A 19,193-nucleotide genomic window follows, 5' to 3' on the forward strand; every position below is an offset into this window, starting at 1 on the left:
TGAATAAACGTATGCTGAATGTTTATTGATGGGGCAAGACTGAAAACAAATGCTGCTTTGGCTTTATATTTTCTGTGCAGATATAGGCTGGCTGTAGAGCCATATTTTGGTGTGGATAAAGGTGCTCCAACTATATGTTGTAGACTTCTCTGGTGCTTCTCTAGGTGCTAAAATGCTCTTAAGTACTCTCAACTACTGTCCTTTGTGCAATCAGAGACAGGGCTAAGACACTCTGCTTGGTGAAGCCAGAGGGAAGCAGCATATGCAGAAGAGTTAACTTTAGATGGCATATTGTAATATGCACTCCATGCACATCTGTGACAATCTGTAAATGATAAATGAAATAATAAATGTAAACAGTCATTATATTGCAAGGTAATTAATTATTTGGTTTGTAACCAATTAGACAATTGTTTCTTATAATGATTAATAGAAGCAACAAATATGTACATTTATTAAACATTACTGGGGTTTAATTAAATTATAAGAAGTTACAAATTATTGTCATTTGTTTGCTATTGCTATAAAACTAAATGTGATCCGCCAAAATAAAACTTCATAGTTCTAAGTGACATTTAGATTTATGGGGTTTGAGTTTGAAAACTGGTAAGTAATGGTCCTTGTATTTTCCATAAATCTATGAAGTTACTAAAATCAAGGCCAACACATTTTTTGAGGCTTTAGTTAAAGAAAAAGCTATTCTTCATAATTATGAAAATGAACAAATTCCTAATGTCCTAAAGTGAGTACTACACTGTCACCTAAAAAGAAGAACTATAAAAGTGTAAGATACCCCATTTCATCATAGATGCCTCCATTTTTATACTTCTTCTTCAGTAGACTTCTTCACTGGTTTTCTTTTAATCTTGTTATGGAATAAATGTGTCCACATATGGAGCTACTCTGGAAAATACTATAAATTTACACTCTTATCTCAAATGTCTTTCAAGTGAATACAAGCCCCAAGGCAAAGACGTGGCTTTCCCCCACCATGAATCACAGTAGAAAAGCCTGCTAACCCCGCTGTCCAGACTACTATGCTCTCCAGCCTGTCTGCTCACTGAACTGTCCACAGAGAAAGGCTTCCTCCCTTTTACCAAACCATTTTAACCTAAATAACCTGCTTTTGCTCCTTCCACAGGAAACTGCTTTCTGATTGTAAAATCAGGTGTTGAAACTAATTGTTGGAATCTGGTTTTTATTATGAATGAATAATGGTATCTAGATAGCTGCTAAAAACACTTTGTTTCATTATGAGACCTGAAATTTTCCCAAACACACTGGACCTCCAAAACCTGAAAGGGAGGCTATAGCCATGCTTGAGCATTTGATGCCTTTGTTTATATCTGTTTTTACATTAAAAAAAAAAAAAATCACATGTTATACAGCAGTGTAATGCATTTGCAAGCTGACTCAAGTCAACCTTTCTGGATGTAGCTTTTAGAGTGGTCTGGGTAGACAGGAATATGACAGAGTGTTTCTTTTGCCTGCCCAGGACATCATTCCTTGCATTTCTGTTCCTGTATGTATGTGTGTTGCCTCTTAGAGAAGAGATACAGGAGGAAAACTCTGTGCTCTGTGTTGTATCCCTTTGCTTCCCAGAGTAAGAAACTATATGGACTGGAGCCCCATGTTGTCCCATAGCTACACTATGGAAGAAAGGATGAACTAAATGAATCAGGTACCCTAGTGTTTCCAAATTCATGTGCTTCATAGTTACTGCCTTCCCTGGTGGAGTACATTCAGCAGATGATGATGGAAAACTGCCTCCACCCCCTTCTAGACAGTGCCTCCACCACCTAGACTAGTTCTAGCCTTACAGACTTCTGAAAGATTTTGTCTAAGTCATTATCAACAGCTTTATACAACCACTAGTGAAACAGGCACATCACAGATAGTTTACAGATCTGTGTACTCTCAAAACCAAAGAAATATCATCACTGGCATAGCAGTTGTTCTGAGGCTGGATCCAATCACAGACCACTGATTAAAGCTGAACTCAGGCAAAACAAGTTTCAGGTGAGAATAAGAAAAAGTAAGTGGATGAATATGCAGGCATGGCATGTCAGTAGTAACAGCTGTGCTCCTCTGGCACAGCTGAGTCCTCCACAACAAAGGTAATTTGTTTATTTGTACAAGGACAATGTATCTCAGAAGCTGGTCTGAGGCTGGCAAATTAATCCCTCCCAAACCTCAAGGCTGTCAGAAGCATGTGGTACACTTCACTTGTCTGAGTTAGTGTCAAGGAATATACTAGTGTCCAGTATAAGTGCTGCCAGAAAAGAAAAGTCAGAGGAAAGAAGACGTAGAGATAGGAGAGTGAAAAAAGGAAAATACTTGCTGACAGCATGCTGTACAAGCAACAATTGCATGGACCATAAATAAAGGCCAGACTTGGCCTTTCTCCATCCCTGGCTGTGATCTTTCTGCCATCATTTACCCACGAGTGAGCAGTCCTATGTGACTTGTGGGCAAATATGGAGTCCAGGGTTTATTCTCAGCCTTGTGAACTGCAGTTTCATAATGTGCTGCAGTCACTGACACCATTGGGAATTCCTGCTACAGGCCCTGCTTTTCTCCCATGGACACTGCAATTCCTCTGGCTCTGCAAAGGCACACTGATAAGGCTGTAAGAGAGACACCACTGACATCTCAAATACACTAACAGAACTCCTCTCCAATTCCTGCAGCCTCAAGCATGCTCTCCCAGCAGTGTTCACTCTGAAACTCACATACTGCCCTTTTTAAGGGGACCAGGTTTCTGTCTCCTTGCCTTGTTCCTGAGGAACACAAGGGCTGTCCTCTCCCTTGTCTCCTGCGAGGACTTGGATTTCTTACTTGCAGTGCTTTTACAGGATATGGGCTCCAGTTCCCTCCCTCTGATCTTCTGTCCAAAAGGGCCTCATCACCATTTTCTTGTCTCCTCTCATACCCCAAAGGGCTACAGCGTTCCTCATTTTCCTCTTTCAGCATTGCTGGCATAGAGATACCTTTTCTTCTGATCTCCTCCTGGCTTTTTCCTCACATGTCATAAAATTGCAGCCCACAATTTATCAAACAAAGTATCAGTGTTACAAATTTACCAAAATTCAAATGGGGACTATAAAACATGTATAATTTATACAAACATCAAACCCCCTCAAAGTTATCACTGAGCAGCAAAACAAATTTAGCTAATTTCCAAACAAAAACCCACAGAAGCCCTCCAGACATAACAACTCCTTTTTCAGGGTTTAAACTGATCTCTAACTAACCAAGATTAGGATGAAATTTAAAGCACAGGGCAGATAATCCTGTGTCTGCCTAATATGAAATCTCTTGCACCTTTCTCTGTCTGCTAAATGTCAAACAAAATGGATTTGCACTTTTGTCGTATCAATGCTGTATTACTCTGAAGGAATGGTTTTAACTACTTGCTCCCCACCCCCCTTTTTTTTTTTTTTTTTCTGTGTGGGGTCCTCAAACTCTGTGACTTCCCCCGGGGTTGCTCCCCAAGCCCTCCCCATCCTCTCTATAATCTCCACAGAGGTTTCTATATTAGTCTGAGTGGCTGGATAGGACTCAGCCTCCATCTGGAGGGATTAAACTTAATTTATCCTCTTAAATCAGCAACAACTTCCTCACCAAATCCTCTCCCTAGCTTCACCTTCGTCTCAGCACTTGGCTGCCACTGGAGCCCAGTCCCTATCCGGGAAACCAGAGTAAAACCACAAGAAACAGTGAACACAAGTGTCAATGCCAGTGTCCCCTCGGGACAGGAACAGCCTTGCTCAGGCTGTCCCCGCCGAGGAACGGGTGACACACCCGCCCACAGCGCCAGAGCAGGTCCCCAGTGTCCACCCTGCAGGCAGGACTGGTGTGCCGAAGGGGCACCGTCGGCATCGGGGGTCACCCATCAGAGTGCGTCACGACCGCTCCGTCAGGGCCGGGGGCAGCGGCGCCCCACAGAGGAGGTGCTGAGCCGTGCCCAGCGCCGCCGCGGCCGCCCCACGGGCGGCGGTAATCCCATCAAAGGGCCGGACCCAGCCTCCTCCCCCGCTTCCCTTCCTTCCCTCCTCGTCGCTGCCCGGCACGGGTACAAGCTTCGTTGCTCCGCTCCGTGCCGGTCCCAGCGCAGCTCCCCGCCCGGCTGCTGCCCAGAGGGGACGCGCGGCTCCGGCGCCTCTCGCCCGCGGCCGCCCGCCCTACCGGCCCATCCTGGGCGGCGGCGGGGGAACGCGACGCACATGGAGCTGCCGGGCAGCTGCCTCGCCTTGCTGCTGCTCCTGGCTTCGTGCATCGTGTGTACGGCAGCGCCGCGGAGGAACATCCCCCGCCGTCAAGGTAGGGCGGGAGGCTGTGCCGGGATGGGGAGATGCCCTTTCAGCGCCGCGTTTACACCCTGAAAAGTTTCGTGTCCCTTTAAAACTGCCTTTTGCCGCAAGAGAGCGGGGAGACCAGCGGGTCCGGGCTGGAGCTCCGCCGGCCGGGCAGCTGTGCCGGGGCATTGCTAGCCGCCGACCACTCCTAGAGCGGGTGCTGATGCTCGGCCGAGGCCAGGTCGCGGCGGTACCGGGCGGCATGAATTCGCCCGGCAGCTCCGGGCAGACAGAACCCGCAGCGGCGTAGCTCGGGTGCCCGGCGGCGAGGGCGCTGTTCCCCGCCTGTCCCTGCAAGCCTCTGCTTTGTCCTCCCACCCGCGGGTCGGAGAAGATGCCAGGGCAATCTGTGGTGAAGTTGCAGAATCGGTGTGTAATCCATTTTCTGGCGTTTTAGGCCGAATGAGGGCGTGTTTACTGGGGTTACGAAGCAGGACCTAACTGCTTCTAATCCAGACGGAATTGACAAAAATTTTACCCGTTTTCCACTGGAGCTCTTAATTTGTGGTGCGATATGAGCAGAATGAAGAGCCGGGTGAACATCTGTGCTAGTCACAAGTTTCCTGTCAGCAAGGCTGTGCTTTAGCTGTGGCATTTCTGTATGTGAATAACTGAAGACATAGGGTAATAAATATGCAAGAAAAAGCATATTTAGGGAAGCAGTAATTTTGTAAAATTGTAATTACTGTATGCCAAGCGTGATGGTGGGATGTTTCAAGGTCCTGTTTCTGGCTCAGTGTTAACTGTGATCTGCAAGAAAGTTCGCATGGTTGTTACGGGGTTTTGCACATTGATCAGGGTTGTGGTATGTGGTCCTTAGTGTTTGAAAGTTTAAAAACCTGAACTCTGAGCAGCTTTTATAGCCCCTGCAGTCTGCAGTGTATGAAACAAAATGTAGACCATGAGATGGGATGCAGTGCATGGTAAAGTTTGATATTTTGCATACTTACAACTTGTAGTGCTAAAAGAAAGTACAGACTCCCAAGATGCTCTCAAGTGCTTGGACTTTCCTGGAGTCATTGAGATTCAACACTGATTTTTATCACTGAATTCACTGTGATTAGATCAATGGAAAAGACAACAAGTTCAGTAAATTCTGCCTCATCTCACAAAGTGTTTGCAGCTTTGCATCCTTCTCGTATGTACTTCATAGTGTTACAAGATTTTTACTGCTGTTTCTTAGAATCACTGTTTTGCTCTTGTGACATGTAACCAAATACCTGTGCAGTTGGAAACTTAATACTTAAATACAGCCTCAGCTTAAAGCCCTTACTGGACAGATGGCTAGTTTTACTGGTTTGACCTTGTCTCTTAGGGATCTAGTCCCATGATCCTTGGTTATCATAATAGATACCATTAAGTACTTGAGGAAATTAGGTAGACGCTGATGTGAATGAGATTATTAGAGGTTTGCATGAAAATAGTATGTATGTGAAGCTGGGGATGGAAATGTGTAAGTATTTTTAAAGGCTCCTCTGGCATTCTTATTTTCCCCACTCACAGGAGAATGCTGGGCCTAGTGGAAATGTATTAAAACAATTAATTAAAACAGTTTAAAACTTGGAAACAAATTATTTGTAGTACTGTGGAGGAGATGAATTAATTTGATAATATTGTGTGTATGTTACTTTTGTTAGTTACATATTTTATGCTAGTTTTTTTTATAACTTATGCTATTTTAGGTTCATGGACTGGTTCAGTCATTTTCCCCCTACTTTTTCTGCTGCATGAGTAGCTGGTTTTATATGGGGACAATTTTTTTCAAGATTTGTGCAAACATTTGAAAATCCACTTGTATGAAGATTTGAAGAGGGAAAGCTCTCAGATGGTTTGTGTGCAGTAGTATATGATTTTAATCCCACCTGCATTCTGCCAAGGACTATTGGAATTGTGGTCTTCTGAGAATCCCATGGCTGGGTCCCTACTGTAAAATGTTGCTGTTGAAACACTGAGACAGGTATAGTTCCAGGTAGATCACATGCTCTGTAGTTAAGAGTTGAGAGGGAACTGTCATTTACTTGCACACCCAAAAGCAGTGGGTGAAGAAGACATAAGATAGTACAAAGTGCTTTAAGGTTTTTCCTCCCTTCCATTTTCTCCTTTTAATAGCAATAGAAGCCAGCCTTGTAAAGGAATTGTGGCTGAAGTGAAAGCAAGAGGTTTTATTGAGAGAGAAGTGATAAAGCCAGCTCATCTTCGATAATGGAAGCTGGCTGGGAAGTCCTGTGGCTCAAAAGGAAAAAAGTAAAATGCATCTCTATTTTTCCAAGTGTTTTGTTCAGGGCTCACTTTACAAAGATCAATTTTGTAATCTCAAGAAGGCAGAAGAATGAGAAATCTGTCTGTGAAGTTAAAAATAACGTATATAAAAAACCAAAGGCAACTTCTTAACTTAAACTTCCAACTTCTTAAATTAAAATTCAGGGAAAAAAAAAACTATTGTGCTCAAATTCCAAGCAGCCTGATGACTGCTAAACTCCTTTGAGCATTTATTTACAATTACATGATATATTTGCTGGAGACAAGGAAACGGGATGACAGACACTTTGGGAAAGGCTTAAAACAAATCCTTAGACACCATGTGGTGAATAGTGTAGTTGGGAACAGATTAGGCTAAGATTCTCTAAATCTTGTACTTCCAGAAGTTGGCACTCATGCTGCTGCTTTCACATTGTTTTCTTGCTTTTGCCTTCTACAAAGACAGAGATTTTCACTGCTTCTGTTTCAAGTTTCAGTCAACTGTTTGAAAGCTGGAAAGCCTAAATCTAGCCCCTGATGTGTAACACTACTACTTATATAAACACAATAGTATCGGGGTTTATTGGTTCTATAGTTTAGGGGATTACAGGGGAAGGAGCTGACTGCTTAGCTGATTTTCCATGGATGTTCATGGCATGAACTTGTTGCACCATATTGCATTGTTACGTTTTTAGTATCAGAATATAAAGTTCCAATGCCCTACAAAATATTAAAACTGTTGATCTGCATGAAGAAAATACTTGTATCTGATGCATAGGAATCTTTAAAAAATTATTTTATTTTTATTTATTTAATATGCTTGCCAATTTAGGCAAAATAAAAGCCCTATTACTTGTTTATATATTTCCCAGATATGCCTAACAGTAGACATCACTGGCCTTGTGTATAAATGCTGGAGGAATCAGAGTTTAGCACTCAAAATCAGGGCCAGATTTTCAAAAGCACCCAGCTCCCTGGTCAGCAGTCAATGACTTTTTTCCAAAGAATTTGGCACTGTGGTATTTAAATGCTTTCAAAAATCTGGCTATAATAAGAGCTACTGGATATAGAGCGATTTTGAAAGTCTAGTCCTACTTGGATATCAACATTGGCCAAACTGACTTGAATACCAGGTCTACAGATAGGGAAAGTGTAGCACTCTTTAGGAAGGAAGGTGGTATTTGAGTTTTTAAAATATTATAGGGTTTTTGGAACAACAGTAGACCAAGTTGTAATTCATTGACATAACAACGTATGTACATAAACTGTGCAAGGGTGAGGTGGATCTGCTGCTGAATTTGAAGTGTCTGAGGAGGAGAATGAGTCTGAAGCTGAACTATTCCTAACATGAGGACTGCAGACGTAGCAGATACCCTATGTATCTGTGAGCTAAAACTAATAAAGTATACATGAATAATATATTTTGGAAATATCTATACATTTGTGGTTTATCACATTTGGTTGTAAGTTGTGTCACAATGTTGTGTGACATTTTCATTTTGATTGGACTTGCTTGACATGCCCCTTGGGGACCATACTCTGGCAAATTCTGCTAGCACTGATCAGTCCCATTACTACCTCACCCAGACACAAGCATTCTCCTAATGCCCTCTGGAAAAGCAATGGGAATACACTGATTTATTTCACTTAAGCATATTACTTTGTATGTCACTGTTAACCACTCATTTTGAAGTATTTTTTCTGATTTTAGTTAGTCTTAGTCATAGCAAAATGCGTTTTGTCCTTTCCATCCAGAAATCGTTATCTTCCTCTACAAAAGGCAGCTTTTGGTGATGTTTTTCTTGGGCACCCTTTTGCCAATGACCCCTCTAAAACTAATATACAAACTTCTGCCAATGTTCAGAAAGGTAAAATTATTGAAGGAATTTTTAAAAATCGATGGAATTATGCTGGATATTGGGGTCCTCAGTGATGATTTGGAGAAGATGTGGTGTTTTGGAGTTGAAGTGCTGGAGTGAGTATCGGAAAATCTGTGCTGAGGCTGTCATAGATTTGCTTTGAGAGTTTACCAGTCCTTTCCAGGACAAATTTTCAGTTTTGAAAATGGGATTAGAGTGTTTTTGTTTTTTTTTTTTTTTTCTTTCTAATGATGCCTCATTGGAGAGTAATAGGACTTCTGTAGGGTGCACAGCACAGCTGCACCTCAGTTTTAGTCAAGGCTGCTAGGCATTACCTTAGCAATGTGACTTGAAGGAAAAAAACCCACCATATCTGGCAGATATGCAGGGATGCTGGACTAGACAAGGCACAGCAATGTGTACTTGTATACAGCTCATTTCGACAGCACATATCTGATGATCAGATTCACCATCTTAATGTCAGAGATTCTGAGTGTCAGTCACCCAAAAGACATCCTGCGGTGCAGGAGAATACCTTGTTGTCTTTAAACAGAAAATTTCAGTAGATTAGTTCTCTTTAGTGCCCCACAAACTCGTTAGTTAGCTGATAATATACTTGGCAGTTTCCTGTTCCTTAGGTCATGATTGTATTTGGACTCAACCTTATGCCTGATTCTGCTTATATCCCTTTAATGTGGTCTTACCGGAAATGAAAATTTAAAAAAAAAAATAGGTGGCTAATGTTTTTAATGTTTTTGCTTCATGATGGTGACTTGAAACAGGAGTGATAGGATCTTTCCACGGCTTTTCTGCTACAATGAAGTAAAACACAAAAATAAATGTTATAGAAAGTTTTTCTCATATTAAAATGGTATTGAACTATATCAAAGATGACTGAGTAAATTGCAATGAAGAGCTCTTTGCAAACTTTACTTTTTCCTATGTTAAGAAGTGTACAATTTGATGCCATATTTATTGGTGATTGTGCAACAGTGGTCTGTGATCACATCATAGAAGACTTTCTAAACCACAGGCACACAGGAGACTATGCTAGCTATGTGTTCTTGAATAAAATTTCCCAATTGCTTTCTGTGCAAACAAATGACCTATCTAAAAAAGCCCCACAAACCCAACAAGACTCAAAATCTGCTCTTCATAATTAATTCAAACTGAAAGGAAATATTTTTGGGTAAGCATAGGCAAAATTTGATTTCCTTTTATTTTTTAGCGAAGATGCTTACATGTGAAAAACAAATTAGTTATTTCATATAACATGAACATTGAAAACTCAGCAAACGCAGAGCATTATTTTTTCAGGCTTCTCAGAGTCACTGAGCTGAGAACAAGCACAGCCAAATTCATCTTTGAAAGTTGCTGCTTCTGCAGGGCATAAGCCACTGAAAATTGGAAGCTTAGGGGAAAGCTCCATCACAACCAAGTAACAACTTGAACTTAGATAATGATACGGTGTGTGATGATCCATAAAACTCTCCAGGTGAGAGGTATGTAGTGTGAAATACATCAACTACACACCAGTAACTAGAGAAGTGGACACTGAGTGGTTCAGAGTTTCTGTGTGTCCTCGTAGGATAGGCAGACTGATGTAACTCACACAAAAAGACCTTTGAGGCTGAAAGAATCACAAACCAGATTATTCTTTGTACCTTTTATTGATTTTATCAATAACTGAAAGTTGCTGGCACCTGTGAAAATGATGGTACAGTCAAATATTGACAGCGGTGTAAATTTGGAACTTGAAGTTTGAATTGTCTTTCTAAAGTGAGGGGAATGGAGCATCTTGGGAGTGTCAAGCATGATGCTTTCAAATGCAAGAATCATTCTGATTCTTCTGCTGTTTCAAAGACATTATTTTACGTACAAACTTTTAAACCAAGACTGGCTTTGTGTTGCTGAGCAAAAATCTAAAAATTGTAATCCCAAGAGCAAAGATTATAGAGAATCTCACTTAAGTCAAATTTGTTCATGTGTGAAGAATTTCAGCTGGAAGATAATTTTAATTAAAAATCATGAAAAAAACCTGTGAAACTGCAGAAGATGGAAAAGAAGTGTCTAGGACCAAAACTTTTGCTGCTTAATTAGGTAGGAGAAGCCAGAAGTTGTTAATGGGAACAGAAATGTGAGCTCTGTTTCATATTTTGCTTTCTAGATAATCACAGGAGACAGCAACATGTTTCTAAAAATAAACAATCTTTATATGAAGATGACTGTTTGCAGAGGTGGTGGCTTTGCAGCTGGTACTCCAGCTGTGTACAGGACCAACATCCTCATGGCATTTTTAGTTCCAGTTCCCATTTCGTGATGTCCCTGTCCCCTCATGAATCTGTTGCATGCAGATTGCTACTCTTCTCACCTTTACTGAACAGCTGTAATAGCAGTGCAATGGTATGGTGAGCAATGCAGTCAACAATTGCAGCTCACTGCATATATCTGCAAAAGGTTTTAGTAGGCTGAGGTGAGAGGGTTCAAGCTGTTCACCTTTGTGGAGCTGTAAAACAAAGTGATCATTGAGAGGACAAAAAACCTTCAGAATGTAAAGGGTTCTTCCAACCATTTTTGTACAAAATACTAGACAACACTTAATATGGGCAGAAGGGGGAAAAATGAGCCATTTAAACCAGCTGATGCCAAGAGAAGGGCATGGCTTGCATGTTGAGGTAGCCCTGGGTGGGGCCAAAAGGTTGGACTCTGCAGGATGGAGAACCCAACATGCTGGTGGACCAGAGAACACTTTGAGAGGATTAGGGAGTATTAGATGCTAGCTCTGCGGGCATCATAAATATACCTGGGTCATTCACTGTTCATTGTCTTATGTACTTGGTCTTTACACTGAGACATGTTCCCATGTCTCACTGTCTCTTGTAGCAGAGGAGGTTTCATCTCTCCCAGTCATTTTCCCAGCTTTCACATCCCACTGTGTGTTACTGGCTTGTTGGATACACAGCTGTATCCCACACTAAATTAGTGTAGAGATTCAGGTTTAGAAAACACACACCTATTTCAGTCACTTAGTAGAGACAAAGAATTTCTTCTGTTTTTTTACTGGTGCAGCTAGTGAATGGAAAGGCTTGCTGACTGAAGAAGTTAGTGAAATTATCCTATTTCTTATCAAAGAACTGTGGTGGAGAAAAATTTTATGCTTCTTGAGAAGACGCCAGGTTTCCTTCCTGACCTATCTTTCAGTAGCTTTTAATAAAATCACAATTGCAACTGAGCTGGTTTCTTCAGGCATGTTAGGATCACTGTGCAGTGGCAGCCCTCGTGTACGTGCCCTTGCTGCAAAAAGGCCAGCAGAGTCCTGGGCTGCATCAGAAGGAGTGTTATCAGCAGGTTTAGGGAGGTCTTCCTTCCTCTCTAATGAGCGCTAGTGAGATGTGTCTGCAGTTCTGAGCTGCCCAGTACAAGAGGAGATGTGGACATACTGGAGTGAGTCCAGCAATGGGCCACAAAGATGATTAAAGGACTGAAACTTTTCTGGTATGGAGAGATGCTGAGAGGAACAGTTCATCCTGTAGAGTACAGGACTCAATGGGATCATATCAATGTGTATAAATATCTGATGAAGGAGGTAATGAAGATGGAGTCAGGCTGTTCGCCATGGTGCCCTGTGACAGAACTGGAGGCAATGGACACAAACACATGCTGTTTATTAGGAAACACATGCCATATAAGGAAAAACTTTTATTGTGAGGGTGAATGAGTGTTTGCCCAGAGAGGCTGTGGAATTTCCATCCTTGGAGATAGAAACCCATTCAGCAAAATCTTGAGCATTCTGCTACAGCTGAGTGTACTCTGAGCAGGGGTTTGCATTAGGTGACCTCCAGAGGTGTCTTTCAACTTCACCATCTCTGTGGTTTTGCAGGATATCACAGGTGTCTTGAAAATGTCTATTTCAGCTCTTGTGTTTAGCTGCCTTTGAGCTGTTCTCCATCCTAGCTCCACTGATTTTCATCTCTGCTGAAAATTCTATCTGAACCAGCTGCTCTGTTTTCTACAGAGAAGTGAGTGTTTACTTTAGTTATGATCAATACAAAAATGCTTGGTGGGAGGTCACTACCATTTGAGGTGGTGTAGCTGTATGAGACCTGGGATAACCAACCCTTGTGTCTATTTTTGTGGTGCTCTCTGGTGAATGACCAGATCATGTATGTCCACTAGTAATGAGCTTCCAAACAATTACCTGGGACTTGTGGGGACTGTGAGAAACTCAGATTCTCTGTTCTGTCCTCACCTTGTGCATTTGTTGCTTGTTACATGGTCGCCTTTGTCCACTTTATATTTAAATCTTTGTGTTTGTATCCATAAAACATTATGACTGTCAGGTTTTTCTATCTGACCACTTTTCCAGAAGCTCCCCTTGAATTTTGTTTCTTATACCAAGTAAGCTATTTCTTCAAGAGCTCAGTTTCATATTGTGCATCAGTGAGAGAGAAATTTGTAGTAGATAAAGCAAATCAAGGAGACCACTTTCCAAACAGCATAAACAATTTTGCCGTGGTTCCTATTGAAGATAATAAGCTTTGGACAGCAAACACCTGAAAACTATGCCCAAAAGTAATATTGGTTGATGGAAAAACAAATTTACAAGTTGTTTGACATTTTTACAGTTTAGCTGACCATTTTATTTATATATATATAAAATATACATAATGAAGCTGTATTTTTGCTGATGAATACAACGTCTTTTATATGTGATTTTCTTATGTATTTTACATGTGTTATAAATGTCCAGAAAATATAGCAGATTGACCTTTGTCCTTTTTTGTATCATTTCAGAACAGTAATAGCCTGCTTAGTAGAGTTTATTTTCACCAACAGTGGCTAGGACTCGATTATGAAATTAACTGTTTTCCTGTTTCTGCTTCCCATAGTGTTTGGAATGCCAGTGGTTTCTGGAGCTCCTCCAGTGTTCACTTCCTAGCACCTCAGATGCATAACTCAAGGAGAAAAGAGAAAAACGTTTTCTTTTTCTGGTGGAAATGGGTTGAATTATCTTAGATGACACTCAAATCAGTGCAGAAGGGGAAGGAGAAGTCTTAGGGTGGGAAGATGAAGAAAGATGCCTAGAGGGAGAGGGATGGAACGTGCAGAGGGGCAGGGGAGGAGAAGGTGTGAGTTGCCCTTGCCACTGTCAGTCAGCTGCAGCTTTTGCTTAGTGGTAGGATGAAAACTGCACTTCTGGATGACACAGTTTTCCTTGGATGCAGGGCTTCTCTTTTCAGCTACTGAGTCTGTCTTACCCGAGCAGCATGTGCAGGTCTTCTGAGGACCATGTCTGGAGAGCCACTGCAGTTTGCTGCTGCTGCCTGTCAGCTAAGTGGCTTTTTAATTGATTGCTGTTTCCAGTGTAGTCCAGGTATGGAATACCACGAAGGGAGATGGCTTTGGAGTGGATGCTAGGGAATGCTATCAGCATGCTGGTTCTTAATCCAGCCCAACCTATTAAAGTCTGTTGTATAGATGTGCTATCATGCTGTGTATTGATTTCAACTACTATCTAATGCTTGAGTTAAACCTCTGGGACACTTTTAAAAAAAGTTACCTGAAAATTGGTGAAGCTGATGAGAAAGCAGGCAATAGCAGGGTAGGCAGGGCTCCAGCAGGTGGCAGGGCCAACTGCACACCAGTGCCTGCCAGCCCCTGGGAGTATCTGCAGGGACAAAGCAGGGCTAAGCGCAACCAGGAAATCCCAAGCCAGGAAAAATGTTGCACTTTGCGTTCAAGCAGTCAGTAAAGTGGTGCAGGAAGAAGTGGTTCTCAGTGATACTCCTTTTTGTGGAATGGGGACCTGCCTACCATTTTCCTTTGCCAGGCCAAGATGCTGTGGAGACATCAGGAATTAGTTCAGCCATGCCCCAGCACTGGGTTTTTGGCAGCTGAAGTGCAAGTCTGGTTTTAGAGGTGCAAGCACTAGATTTTGACTCAGGCTTCCAGGAATGCACCAGTGGTTATGCAATTGGAGTGTCTCGCTGGGGCTTTCTACAAGCATCTATACTACATTTATAATGGAAGTGGTAAACACTTCCATTAGGAAAAATATTTCACCAAGTTTTCTCAGATGCAAGTATAATGCATGCCGGTGTGCACTTGTGTTAGTCAGACTGGCTTCTGATCTGTAATTGCTAAAAATACAAGCCTCTAAGAGCTGTCCAGAGATTGTTTCTCCTGACCTAAGCAGCACAAGTATAAGCTAGAACTTTGCTCAGAGATAATGCTGCTCCCTGCATTCACTAAACTTCAGCACCAGAAATTACCCCAAAGCTATTCCACTACATAACCATCCATCTGTATCTAGAGCTTTAAAAAAGCATTTAAAAAATTGGTTTCTGTTTTTTCTTCTCACATCTGTAAGTCACTGCACACTGTGCAGAGTTCTCCACTTTCCTTCCCCTCTCTGCAGAGCTGGAACCTGTCTGGGAGTGGAGCCTTGCTCTGAGGAGGTGTGCAGGGAAGGGAATGGGGCTTCCCACCTCTGCCCTTCTGTTCTGGGATCTGTAGGGTCGAGGCAAAGCAGGAAAAGGTGTGACAAAGTATCCACTGGCATTGTGCCTGTTTGTTTTTAATGGGATTCACTGTGCTATGTGTAGCTTAAGTTCTGATCTTTGCCTCCTTCATTCCTCTTCCTTGGTCTATAAATACCCCAAGGACCGTGACCTCAGCTGTACGAGGGGCAGATAACAGATGGTATATACTGCGTGAGAAAAACATCATGTGGGTCCAAGCCTGCTGTTATTGTAATGTTGACATGGCTTTTTTGTTGTTGTTTTTCCTATCATGTTGTTTGTTTATTGCAATCTTTTTAAAGGACCAAAAACTGGATTAGTCTCTCCAAAGCTTTGTGTACCATGATCCAGCTCAAGAGCTGTGATGGTTTTATGAGGACATACTATCTGTGGTCTCTCTGTCAGTGCTCACAGTGGCAGCATGCAGGTGATCAAGTGGATTTCTTCTTGTTAGGATCTAGTGCACAAGCAGTGGCAGGTAACTTATTCAGAAGAATGATTATGAAGATATATGTATTTCTTCATTTTTTCCACACTGGTGTTGCTACTGAGTGTGCAGGGCCAGGACAGACCATCTGAGATTTTCCAATTTCAAGTCATCATTGTTTGTGGTTGTTGTGACTGTGAGATTCGTGGTCTCTTACATACCACTGCTGGGCAATGGGAGCTGGAAATTGCTTCAAAGAGTTGAAAAATCGGCACATTTTTTTTTGTTTAGTCTTTCCTGACTTTTTTTTTTTTTTGGTGCATCCTGCTGTCTTAATTCCTCTGTGATGTTTGCATAACCTTGTTCAGTCTGTAAAAAGAAACAAGAAAAAACCCTAGTGCTGTTTATTGTTTTACAAATGAGAGTTTCAACAATGTTTCAGAGACTGAATGAGCTCTAATACAATTTGTGTCACTTTTAGGAGTGGACAGCCTTTTTTCTTAAAGCCATATTTTTCAATGATAAAATACTATTTCAGTAAAACTTGTCTTTTTTTACCAATTACTGAACGGAATTAAATAATGCTTAAAACAAAAGAAATCTGAAGGATTTTCTCTTTCTGGAAATGCTTTCTTCTGAAAACTTCAATTTAGAATTAGTCTGAATTGTCTTTGATGAGATTTTTTTTTTTTTCTGTTTTGACATGCCAGTAGTGATGGCTGGCATTTCATCCACAAATTTCTCTTCTTTCTTGGGACACAAATAGGATACACAATAAGAACTGTCCTACTACAACTGTCCTACTGTAAGTACCTCTTAGCTGTTACCCACAATGATTTAAAGGTAAAATAATGAAATGGTCATCTCATTTCACTGGCCTATTTCCCTATTACTGATAGTACTACAGAGTATATAGTATGAGGATTTTAATTTTCCAAACCACAAACTAACAGAATCACACAATGTTAGGGGTTGGAGTGGCCCTTAAAAGATCATCCAGTTCAACTCCCCTACCAGAGCAGGATCACCTAAAACAAATCACCCAGGATTGCATCCAGATCAGTTTTGAATATTTCCAGAGAGGGAGACTCCACAACCCCGCAGTGTTCCGTCACCCTCACAGTAAAAAACTTTTCCTCATATTTCAGTGGAACTTCCTATACCTCAGCTTCCACCCATTGCCCCTTGTCCTGTCATTGGGCATCACCGAGAAGAGCCTGACTCCGTCCTCTTGGCACTCACCCTTTACAGATTTATAAACATTAATCAGGTCACCCTTGGTTTCCTCTTCTCCAAGCTAAAGAGCCTAAGCTCCCTTAGTCTCTCCTCGTAAGGAAGATGTTCCACTCCCTTAATCATTTTTGTGGCTCTGCACAGGACTCTTTCAAGCAGTTCCCTGTCCTTCTTGAGCTGAGGGCCCCAGAACTGGACACAATATTCCAGATGTAGCCTCACCAGGGCAGAGTAGAGAAGGAGGAGAACCTCTCTTGACCAACTAACCACACCCCTTCTAATACACCCCAGAATGGCATTGGCCTTCTTGGTCACAAGAGCACATTGCTGGCTCGTGGTCAACCTCCCATCTGCTAGGATCCCCAGGTCCTTTTCCCCTTCACTGCTCTCCAACAGGTCAGTCCCCAACCTGTACTGATCCCTGAGGTTCTTTCCTAGATGCAAGACTCTATGCTTGCCCTTGTTGGATTTCATTAAATTTCTCCCTGCCCAACTCTCCAGCCTAAGTCTCACTGAATGGCAGCACAACCCTCTGCTGTGTCAGCCACTCCACCCAGTTTGGTGTCAGCAGCAAACTTGCTGACAGTGCACTCTGTGCCCTCATCCAGGTTGTTGATGAATATATTGAATAGTACTGGTCCCAGTACTGACCCCTGAGGGACTCCACTAGATACAGGCCTCCAACTAGACTGCGTCCTATTGACCACAGCTTCCTGATTTCTTCCTGTCAACCAGTTCCAAATCCACCTCACTACCTGATCATGCAGATGACACTTCCTCAGTTTAGCTGCAAGGATGCTGTTGGAGATGGTGCCAGGTGCTTTACTGAAATCAAGATAAACCACATCCACTGCTCTACCATCATCTGTCTACCTGGTTATGTTCTCATAGAAAGCTATCAGATTGGTCAAACATGACTTCCCCTTGGTAAGCCTTGTTGACTGCTCCTAATGACCCTCTTGTCCTTGATATGCCTAAGGACAGTGCTGAGGATAAGTTGTTCCAGAAGTGATGAAATAAATAATTTGTTTTCCCTTAAATTGATTACCATATTATTGCAAATGGATTATATCTGTGAGTTATTTGTATATTATTTTCTAATATTTTTATTGCACGCCTTGAAACAGCATAAAGAACTGGAAAGGAAAGAGAAGGTTAAATGCAAAATATAACTGAAATTGTAGAAGAAAATTTTCCAACTTCACCTTTTTAGCTAGTCCATTCACAAGTATTTTTTCACAAATACATTTTCAGTAGTATTATTTAAATCTTATTTAAGATTTAAATCAGTTTTGAAATTTCCCCAAGCTAAGTTGCTTAAAATAACAAAGGTGGACAGTCATGGAAGTGACATCTCTGCTCATGAATTCAGTGGTTTTAGTGATGGCAGGGAGCATCCCAGAGCACTGATACATCATTGACTGGCCCAGGGTAGGGATTGTTCCCAGAAGGTACTTTGCTTCTGACCAGTCTGATGGTAGCCTATGGCTGTTTTATTTATGGACTGTTGTCTGTGGCAATGGAATGACACTTAAATCGATGGGATAAGCATTTTTACCATTTTCAATCTGAGTTGCTTTTGTGAAGCAAACATCAAATGATAGTAAAAATGGTAAAAATTATCTCCATCTTAGGAAAAGGGCTTATGTGTTCATCTGCTCTCTTGGAGGTGGTTTTTGGGGACAACGTCACTGGTTTAGAAGTTCTTGCATATTTTTAGAGCAGAATAACTGTAATCAGAAAAGTAAGTACAATGTTGTCAGCTTGACATCGTGTTTCTGCAGCCAAATCCTTTTTAACTTCTTGTATTTGGTATGATTTTACAAAGTATAGCCATATATGTAAGAATGGTCTCCCTTGATTAACAGCTTCTTTGCAAGGGATCAAAGTCAGTGCTTTCATTACCGGTTTCATCAAAGCATTTTGAACAATATAGAACTGCCTGTGCCTGATGGGCTGTGCCTGAAGGAGAATGACTGTGTTTGGACAAAATGTGTTTAGTTTTATTTTTATATAAATTGCTTCCTTGTTCTTTATGGTCAGAGCTGATCTCCATGCTTTCTTAGGTAATCAGTGAATTCCAGGAGGAGGAAAAAGGAGGACACCTAGGGGTGACCTCATTAGTGTTTATAAATGTGTAAAGGGTGCGTGCCAAGAGGATGGAGCCAGGCTCTTCTCAGTGATGCTCAATGATAGGACAAGGGGCAATGGGTGGAAGTTGAGGCATAGGAAGTTCTATGTAAACATGAGGGAAAAATTAATTTTTACTCTGAGGGTGATGGAACACTGGAACAGGCTGCCCAGGGGGGTTGTGTAGTCTCCTTCTCTGGAGATACTCAAAACCCACCTGGATGCATTGCTATGTGATCTGGTAAAGGTGACCCTGCTCTGTCAGGGGGGTTGGACTAGCTGATCTTTTGAGGTCCCTTCCAGTCCCTAGCAATCTATGATTCTGTGGCCTATGCAGTACATTTGCAGAGGCAAATCTTCAGACTATGTACAAATAGTAGATATATTGTGCTTCCCTCATCTGCAGGCTGCTATCCAGTAGGCTGTC

General features: G+C 41.8%; 1 protein-coding gene across 2 annotated transcripts in view; it reads left to right on the forward strand.

Moving 5' to 3' along the window:
- The first annotated feature begins 4,226 nt into the window (after positions 1–4,226).
- EGFLAM (EGF like, fibronectin type III and laminin G domains) overlaps positions 4,227–19,193 on the forward strand; it is an 89,013-nt gene continuing 74,046 nt past the window's right edge. For both annotated transcript variants that reach the window (XM_054397761.1, XM_054397762.1), the window contains exon 1: positions 4,227–4,323. In XM_054397761.1, the coding sequence (XP_054253736.1) occupies positions 4,227–4,323 (97 nt within the window). The remainder of the gene's footprint in view (positions 4,324–19,193) is intronic.

This window comes from Indicator indicator, chromosome Z (genome assembly GCF_027791375.1).
Source record: "Indicator indicator isolate 239-I01 chromosome Z, UM_Iind_1.1, whole genome shotgun sequence".
Classification (NCBI taxonomy): Eukaryota; Metazoa; Chordata; class Aves; order Piciformes; family Indicatoridae; genus Indicator; species Indicator indicator.